The sequence below is a fragment of the Larimichthys crocea genome, chromosome XVIII (genome assembly GCF_000972845.2).
Source record: "Larimichthys crocea isolate SSNF chromosome XVIII, L_crocea_2.0, whole genome shotgun sequence".
NCBI classification, from domain to species: Eukaryota; Metazoa; Chordata; class Actinopteri; family Sciaenidae; genus Larimichthys; species Larimichthys crocea.
Window position 1 is genome coordinate 4,800,997 of NC_040028.1, and position 9,385 is coordinate 4,810,381.

At 44.1% G+C, this 9,385-nt stretch overlaps 1 protein-coding gene and 1 pseudogene across 3 annotated transcripts; one reads left to right on the plus strand and one right to left on the minus strand.

Moving 5' to 3' along the window:
- The first annotated feature begins 244 nt into the window (after positions 1–244).
- Positions 245–383, plus strand: LOC113748246 (uncharacterized; annotated as a pseudogene).
- A 2,206-nt stretch (positions 384–2,589) lies between these two features.
- tent5c (terminal nucleotidyltransferase 5C) lies at positions 2,590–9,385 on the minus strand. Of its 3 annotated transcripts, XM_010734041.3 has the most exons (3): positions 9,258–9,380; positions 8,924–9,014; positions 2,590–8,011 (listed from the first exon to the last, which is right to left on the minus strand). In XM_010734041.3, the coding sequence occupies exon 3, from the start codon at positions 7,987–7,989 to the stop codon at positions 6,838–6,840; it is 1,152 nt and encodes a 383-aa protein (XP_010732343.1). In that variant the 5' UTR covers positions 7,990–8,011; positions 8,924–9,014; positions 9,258–9,380; the 3' UTR covers positions 2,590–6,837. The 3 variants fall into 3 exon arrangements, with proteins under 3 accessions (XP_010732343.1, XP_010732344.1, XP_027146769.1); XM_010734042.3 differs by lacking the exon at positions 8,924–9,014 and having other exon boundaries at positions 9,258–9,385; XM_027290968.1 differs by lacking the exon at positions 9,258–9,380 and having other exon boundaries at positions 8,924–9,190.

Consider the following 9,385-nt stretch of genomic DNA (forward strand, 5'->3'; position numbering starts at 1 on the left):
ACAGTCACTAGAAAATATGGGAAAATAATGTCAGGAATGTTTTTTCTGACAGAAGACACAGTGAAAGCAAGTTCATCTTGTGACTGATGATTGCATTCAGCCGTATACACTGACTCAGATCACATGAATTGTGATATTTAATTCATGACAGACATGCTATAACATAACTAGAACTGGAGACGCACAGCTCAACTAAAGCAGTATTTGGCAACAAAGGAACTCACATGCAAGCATTTTATTGTTAACAGATACCTGGCATACCACGATCAAGAAGGTGGGGCTCAGCTATTGCATTTGCAGGGGTCCCTGCGAATTCCCCAAAAGTGGGATTCTCAAATGCATAATGTGGACGGCGGTAGCTCTGTCCTTTGGGACTTCGTCTGAGCTCAGAGGGTGGGTGGTTCAAGGCCAGCATGGACCACAGTATGGAGGGTGGGCTGGAAGCTGGAGAGGTGCCAGGTCACTCCCCCTCCAACAGGAATTGTTCATCCAAAATCAAGCTGATGTAACTCGATTACAAAACACTTGTTGGCTCATGATTTCCTTCAGTTAAATGAGGATGTGATACACTGCCATTTAGTCTACATTTCCTAATTAAACTAACAATTAAAAGTAAGTAGTTACAGTAGTTATTCACAAAATTTGAGGGGAATAGTATAAATATACACTAATAATACTAAGGGAAGAAATCCTGGTTTTGGAGTGTGAACATGACAAACTGAGTCGTCATGGAGGAAAAGTTGCATGTTGTGGCTCTGAAAGTTAGTTTCATAAAAAACACTGAGACGTGGCTGAATGAACCACTGCAGCTTTGCCAGAGAGGCCAGGTGCTGCTTTGCAAGTTCTGAAAGAATAATTTCTGGTTGGAAAAGACTGTTTTCAGGTGACCTGTCCAGCTGCAGTGTTGTTAAAGAGACCATGAGGGATTACATTCAAATTTAGTACAAGTCAACAACACCAAAGCAGTTATTCACTGCATTTCACAATAAAGAGGGAAGTGTCTAGAGGAGAGAACATATATAAATTTTGCCACAGCCACAGTAAGAGAGGAGGAGGAAGAATGAAGTGAGGCTTGCATGAAAGATTTAAAGGTTAAAATGCTTTCAGCATCAGCACATAGACGGGGTGGAATGGAAAAAATTTAGGGCAGATTGCTGTGTGACTCGAGTCTGAACACTGAGTCCTTTTCTGCAGATAAGAAAATGTGAATAGTGGCTTGTGGCACAGACAGCTTCCTGTGGCAAATTATATAGCAAATGAGGAGGATCAGTGGCCTTTCACACTTAAGACCACACATTAATTCGAGCAAAGGCAACTAAGGCAACTAAAACTTCCTTTTCTTGCTTCGCTGTAAGCAAGAGTGTGTAGAAATGTACATATATGGTGAGTCTGAGGAGCTCTGAAGTACTCCTATAGCACCAGGTTCACAAAAGCAATGTCCAGGCTTTTATTACGCAATAAAACCTCTGGTAGGAGGACAGTGTTTTCCACTGCACTCAGAGCAGCAAGAACAGGATTTAAAGTTCTGAATGCTGAGATGACTGATCTGCCCACTAACCGCTTCCCTGGTGATGGAGACGGAAAACATCTCTGGTTGAAGCCACCAATCAGGATGCCCACAAGGATGAAGTGAGGGAGTCAGAGCGGCACAGGACGGTGAAAGCGGGAAGTGAAATATGACTGAAATATGATACCACTTTCAGGAAATGGATTCAAAGATTGAATATTCCTCGTAACTACGCTCAAGCAATTAGGTTAATGCTTCTGTTATGTTTAACCCATATTACTGTAGCATAACTCTATCAACTGATGGAATAACATCAAGCAAGATCAGAAGGTTATTTATTGCTGTTGATATTCATATGGTCAGAATATATCTGGCCCCTGGAGGCTGTAATTCTTGAAGATGTCATGACATTTTCTAAATAAAGATGTTTTACAGCAGGCCTGTTGAGAAACAAGAAATGTTTATAACACGATTACTCACGGAAACACTCTGCTCATAATTTATTTCAGTTAAACGAGGACATGACACACGTTACCACTGTTACTGCCTAGAATCGCCCCATTAGAAAGGCTGAATCTGTTGATGCTTTTAAGACGCACCTAAAAAGGCCCACTTTCATTCTCTGGCTTTTAACTGTTCAAACTGGATTTTTTTTTAAAAGCACTTTGGTGTAAAAAATGGAGTCTTACCTGCTGCACTCTTCATTGTTGCTACACAACCTCATCCTGTGGAAAGTACATTTCTGTTGAACAGGGTTACATGAAAATCAACTTAAGTTTTTTTTAAAATTTTCACCCAGATATGAAGTATTTATATTTATCCACCATTCTAATCCCATTTTTATAAAAACCCTCTTCTTGCCCATCACACACTACCCGTTCTCAGGTTTACTTTAAGATAACAGACTTGTCACATAATCACACAGTCCTAGTGAAATGTATGTGTGCTGTAGTTTTAGCTGGAGGTCAACGCTGGAGTGTTTGAGTTTAAACATAAAACACAGTATTACCTGACAGACATTTCACACAGAAATCCCTTAAAATGTGAGTTTGGTTTGACAGCAGAAACAGCTAACGCAGAAGTTGCAATTTAATACTCTTTATTCATAATTTCCTCTTCAAACACATTTCCTGATGTACATGTACATTTCCATTCAAAAGGAAAAACTCAAGTGAGGTAAAAGTGCTGAAAAATGAAATAGTATAATGGATGTAACCATCAAACACATCATCACAATCACAAAGCTGACAAAGCTCTTTTGCATTAACTATTTCAAAAAAAAATATATAGTGCGACAAATTTCTTGTTTTTTTTCCCCACTTTTTATACTTAGAACCACAGGCATCCCTTCATACACACATGCAAACGAGCGCGCGCACACACACACACACCACACACACACACATCCACGTGTTAACGTAAACACAAATCTGCTGCAAAGTAATTCACAACTCTTCATATAGAAACTGTAGGAGAGCTTCCGGAGGGCCTCCTTCACATCCCCATGGTGTATGACTTGTACTTCAGACAAGCATAACCACTAAATATCGAATCCACAGCTTGCTCTGCACCCCCTGCAGCCTACAGGTGTCCTAATATACAAAAGGCCCAAATGAGTTGGGCAACCAAAAGCAATCGGAGTAAGAGAAGCGATGGGATCAATAACACTGACAAGTTTACAGCAGAAAAAGAAAATTGTGGCCACAAAATAAAAAAGGCAAAATACAGTTCATCCTCTTCCCCCCACATCATCCTTAAAGAGTTTCATATGTCGACATACATACATAAACCCTGACAAAGAAAGCACACACCCCAATCTCATCTACTGGGGAAGGTAAAGCTTTCATTTCAGTTTTCCAATGTCAGGGGAGAAAAAGCCACAATAACCGTAAACACATGAAAGTGGGGTGGACTGAAAAAAAAAGAAAAAAAAAAAAGCAGACAGTCCAGTCTGCATTCACCATCAACTGTCTAGAAAATACTAAATGCATTTTCTTTGACCTTGCTCAGCTACTGTTCAGTTAGCGATTGTCAACAAGAAGCCCAAGAAGAGACTAGTCGCCACCCCGCTCAGCAGACTTTAACCTGCAGCCGTGAGCAGCAGCGTACATTAACTGGGCTGCTGGTTTTGAAACGTGGCTCCGAGCTTTGATAAACCAACTATACATCACTCAGGGAAGATAAAGCACCTAGGGAATGGCTGAGATTCTGGACTGTCATCTGGCTTTTAAACAAAGCAAAGGTCATCTTCAGGTTTAGAGTATGGTGATGCTAAACTGGGAGAGGACCGTCCAGTGAGTGATGATAAGGTTTCAGAGCAAATGGACGCACAGAGAAAACCCAGTGCTGCTGTCAAGCAAGCTGAAGTCTGCTGGCTACATCCACCTTCAACCATGATCTGCTCTACTAAAAATCTGTAAGTTTGCATAAGAAGAGAAGAGTCAGAATATGTTGAGAAGAAAGAAACAAAATGAAGTGGAGTACCAGAAGGGGGCGTCTCAATGTCAAGGGCAGATTAAACCAATTTACCCTCCCAAAATAAAAATAAAAAACAAAGCTCTCAAAAACACATTATGTCCCTGAGAACCAGCTCAATTCCCTCCAGCAATTGACCACATTAGCTTATTCACAATCCTCTCAGGTGGCTGGGTTTGGAGTAAAACAAGGCCTCTTTAAAGTGCTTCTGTTAGTATGGGGTCTCTGCTGGGTGACCTCAAGCTATGTGTGCCACAGTATGGCTCTTCAGGGCACTTAAGGTATTGCTTTGGTTTTGGATGGGGACAAAAAGCTGTCGGAAAAACTATGTAAGCTGGGATGCTTTGGGGCAGGTGGAGCCACGATGCTGGGCAGTCCATTAAAAAAGGCATTCAGGTTAAGACTGAAATTAACATGGCTGCCAGCGACAACAAGGCCAAACCTGGTAGGGAAAGACAAAGAAGGGAATAAAATGAAATGGCTAAGAAGACTGACAGGAATGACTAGACAGATGGGGTTCAAGGAAAAGTGTGGTTTGGGACTGAAACTGAAAGGAAAAAAAAAGTGGAAAAACATGGTAAAAGGAAAAATAAAAACGGCAAAAACTCAAATTCAAACCTAAATTATTTTGCTCCCCAACCAAAAGTGTATGCATCCCCTCAAACTGGTATCACGTACAGAGATGACAGTGTGTTTTCAGAGTTTAAAGGGGCTGGGGGAAAAAAAAAAAAAAAAAAAAAAAGAGGAGAAGCTAACTCATTTCCTCTAGATCAACATTAAAAAAAACAAAAACACTTTAAAAGCCAAATCACGCTCCAAAGAGTCAAAGGCACTTAAATGTTTCAGTTGTTGGTTGTAAATACTTTGGTCCGGAGTGAGACAGATGTGTGGCACCTCACTTGTTGTTAAAAAGGACTGTGGCAGGTCCCATACCAAAGTCCAGGAGCTGAGCCAGCAGAACATGCCTTGACCCTGTGGGGTGTAACCTGCAGGAGGCCAAGCTGACCTTCCTGTATCTCTCTAATCCAGTCATGAGTCGTGGTTGTCAGCCAGATAAGAGACGGTCCTGGTTATCTGCCATAAACACGAGCCACAGTGAGACGAGCAACAGCAAGGCAGAGGGGACGAGGGTTTCTGAGGAACTGGAGGGGCCAAAGGGGGGGGGAAAACACAGCAGCTGCCACTTACAAGTTTAAGATCAACTGTTCTCCTCAGAAACCTGGATGCTGTGATGTCAGGAGAGACTCACAGCTTAGGCCAACTGCTAGTAATGCCACACTGCAAGTGTTAAAAAAATGAACAGCTAATAATAGGATTGGCTAGAAATAGATATTTGAGGGGTGTCGAGAGGGAACTCCGTCACAACCTGTGAGGTCAGGGGAGGGCTATCCGACTAGCAAGCAGGCGTTTCTCTCAACATACCATGGCGTCTGTCCGCCCATGACCACAAAAGGGGTTCAAACACTCCGTGGTCCCAGCAGGCGCCAGATAGGAGAGGACAGGAAATGATTCCGCTCCCTACACACATGTAAGGTGGCAGGCTGCTTCTGCTGCTCACACACCCGTCATTCCCATTTCCCTGCTCTGCAGCTCCCTCCCTCCACAAGGTTGAAAAAAGAAAAGAAAAGAAAAAGGATAATTATAGATAGCCTGTAGTTTGAGAGCCAGTCTCTGAGCTGAATCAGAGGAGGATCCCATTTCAGGGCCGCTGTCGAGCCTGCAATGGTTGTGAGGGACGACCCTGTCATCCCACCATGTGCTGCTCCTTTTAAGGGAAGGGACAGCCACTCAGCCTGTCGCTCCAAAACTCCCAGCCAGCTCGCTCGCTCCAGGGCAACGAGGCCGACCGCATTCTCTCAGCGGGGCCCTGCGTCTACTCCTGTCCTGTCAGCCAGCCTCCCACTATAGCCAGAGGACTGTGACATGTGGAGGTCACCGGTGAGGCTTTGGGAGTAACTTTACAAAAAGAAAATCTGATTGAAATAATCCGTCTATCTAAACTTGGCTCACCTCAGGTTTCCGCTTAAAAGACGGTCCTGACTGAAAATGGCTGGGCTGGGCTGAGTAAGCTGGATCGGGGAAATATCATCAGGGAAATGAAATTCACAGTGGAAAATTAAAAAGCAAATTTTTCTTGCATTGTTTTCCAAATGACAGGCACTGCTGGCATATTAGGGAGAGCACAAATGTCTGAAACATCAACGCCACTGAACTTTCCCTTCATTTCAGGTGTCAAAGTCATTAGTGTACCACCTTTCTTCCCTCCTCAGTGAACTATACTTTTTTTTTTTTTTTAAACACTGGTTTTTAATTTTTTTGGCCATCGCCTACTGTATTACATTACCCCTTCCCAATAATACTATTTTTCCATCATTTTATGTTTTTTTTTTCTGCCTTTTCACATTTTTTAAATCACAGGAGAAAACCAAATTTAAGGCTATTTTTAAGCACATTTTCTTCTTCCCTTTCTTCAACAGATAGCCCATACTTCAATTATTGGGGGTTAGGGGGTTAAACCCGGAGGTTAAGGCACAAAACACAACTCCATTAAGAATAAAGGTTGATAAACAGGGCAACAACCAAACATGAGAAGAAAAAAAATAATAAATCTAAACACTTAAAAATATCACTTTCTATTCAATGACCTAGACCAACTCTGTAGATAAGGAATGAGAAAGGATTCCAAAAAACAAAGCAAAACACTTGTCCACTTAAATATAATTGTGCCTTGAGAGGAACATAGCATTTATTGCCTCAATAATCATTTTTTTGGGAGTTTTTTTTCTTCTTTTTAATATTCCTTCTCTTCTCCTCTAAAGCAGAAGCGCCCTCGAGTACGTCCTTCCACTTTGTTGTCAGTTACATGGCAGCCATGTTGGAATGTTCTGGTTGGCCACATAGTAGTTGCTGAAGTTGTGGTCTCGGACGTAAGGCGCCGGCTGATAGTAGCAGGTGACGCAGGACGCGTCGGGGATAGCATTCTGCTCCGCCAGCACTCGGAAGGCCATCAGCGAGATGAGGTGGAGGGTTTGGCGCCGCTCGTGGCCCATGAGGCACACCGTGCTCTCGTTGACCACTCGGCGCAGGATCATGAGGTAGTCGTACTTGCTCTTCTCCTCACCGATGAAGTGGCTCTGGAGGTAGGCCTCTACCTTGCGCTGCTGCTCACCGATGTCGGGGAAGTCAATGAAGAAGCGCGAACACATGTACCGCTCCAGGCCCTTGAACTCCTCCTCGCTGGCGGGCCGAAAGTCTCGCACCAGCAGGTTGCAGTATTTCAGCAGGCCGCCGCCTCGGATCTCCTCGGGTCGCTTGGTGGCGATGAGCTTGTTCCGCAGGTGGCTCAGTGCCATGTTGAAGTCACCGTACACGCTCTCCCCGCTCACAGTGGGGTGAAAGGCCTGAGACATGGGCGTCTCTGCCAGCTCGTAGAAGGAAAGCATGGAGTCCAGCACAATCTGAAAGGAGTCCACGCTGAACTCAAACTGCCGGCGTATTGAGTCCACAAACTTCAGCTCCACATTGCGACCGTTGTTGTTGGAGAGGGAGATGAGGCTCCAGCGGTCCTGCTCAGTGTTGACCTTCACCAGCTTCTGGACATACGCCTCTTTCAGAGTCATGGGTGTAATTTTCTCTTTGTTCACACCCTCAGGCAGAAAGTCCAGCAGGGTACCCAGCACCACGTCCTTACTGAGCCGGAACTCGGCCTCGTGCGGCAGGTCAACTCTGAAGATGACATCCAGGTCCTTGTAGCTCCAGCCAATGTCCTGCACCAGCACGTGACTGGCCGTGGAGCCATTGAGGCGTATGTCCTTGACTCTGATGCCGCTCACCTCCAGGCGGGAGCGCACGCGAGCCACAATGTCTTTGAGCCGCACCTCTAAGGTAGGAAAGTTCCCCCGTCCATGTACAGGCACGACCTCGGTCAGAACCTCATTCAGCCGGCTCACCTGCTCCCAGGTCAGGACACTGACAGAACAACTCTTTGATTCGTCCTTGTTATCCATCTTCTCACAAAGTTTAGATTAACTACGGCAGCAGAGAGAGAGAGAAAAAAAAGTTAGTGATATTCAAATGTGACACAAACCAAGCAAAAACCAGAAAACATCTGAACCTGCTTCCTGTCACATATGGAACAGCCTGAGCTCTTTGAGTTCGGTTGTAACAATGAAATATTAAAAAAACAAAACTCTAAAACGTAAATACATGAACACCTGGCAGCTTTAAAACCATGTCGTGAAAGAGTAGCAGCATCATCACCCATTCAGCACGAGCAGAGCAGAATGCGAGCACGACACACACACCCACACACACACACACACACACACACACACACACACACACACAGCAAAGGACAGAGCGCGTGAGGCTTCTAGAACAGCTCACCGCGCGAGCCTGCCTTTTATTCCAGAACCGCTGAGAGACAAACCGGCTCCAAACACACACAAAACAAAAATACAACAAGAAAAAAATAAAAAATAAATAATTTAAAAAAAAACGTTACACGCGTTTGGTCCAAACTTCACCGGTGGTTATTTGTCCCAGCTGACGTATCAACTTGCCCGTGACGAAGATGTGCAGCTAACGTTAACCGCTAACTTCGCTCGCGCTAATCACTCAGCCTGCGGAGCGTTTTTAAACAAACACCACAGCGCGCGACACGGCGAACGTGTGACACCATGACGCCGTCAGGCAGCTTTAAGTTGGACTCAATATCAACACATATGTCGACGAAATACAGCGAAGTCACCGCCACAAGTTTGGAACAGTCAAGAGAAGAAAAAAAAAAAAAAAAGCAGCGACACTTTAAGCTGAAATATCCTAACTGATATCAGTTATTTTAAATCGTTAACTTTAATTCAGCCAGTCTTAACTCGCATTACTTTTCTAACCGTGGAGTAAAAAAACACAGATGAATGAGAGATGAAAAGCAATACGTACATTTCCAAAAGCGTTCTCGGGGAGCATTCAACGTCAGACAAAGAAGATGTTAATTTGGACTTCGTGCAGACACCTCCTCATAATCCACTGCCTGAGAGAGACACATGTAACGTTACCGCTGCTAAGTTGATATTTGAACCATTCCCCTCAGCGCGAGACACGCCTGTTTTATCCAGCCGGAGCACACCCACTGAAACATGCACAGCCGTGACACGACGCAGTCCCTCTGCCTGTGTAGCGTGACTTTAACGATTTAAAAGCACAGTGATACTAATACGTGACATCGTATGATTAAAGCAAAACATTTACTTATATATAAATGTTATATATTTACCCCAGATTTCAACTTTCATCATCAGCAGTTCATAGTCGTAAAATCGCCGAGTTCCAGTGTAACAATGCGCCGACCGGAGCCTCTGATTGGTCGAGGAGGTTTTTCTGCGTTGCCGAGTGACCAGGAGC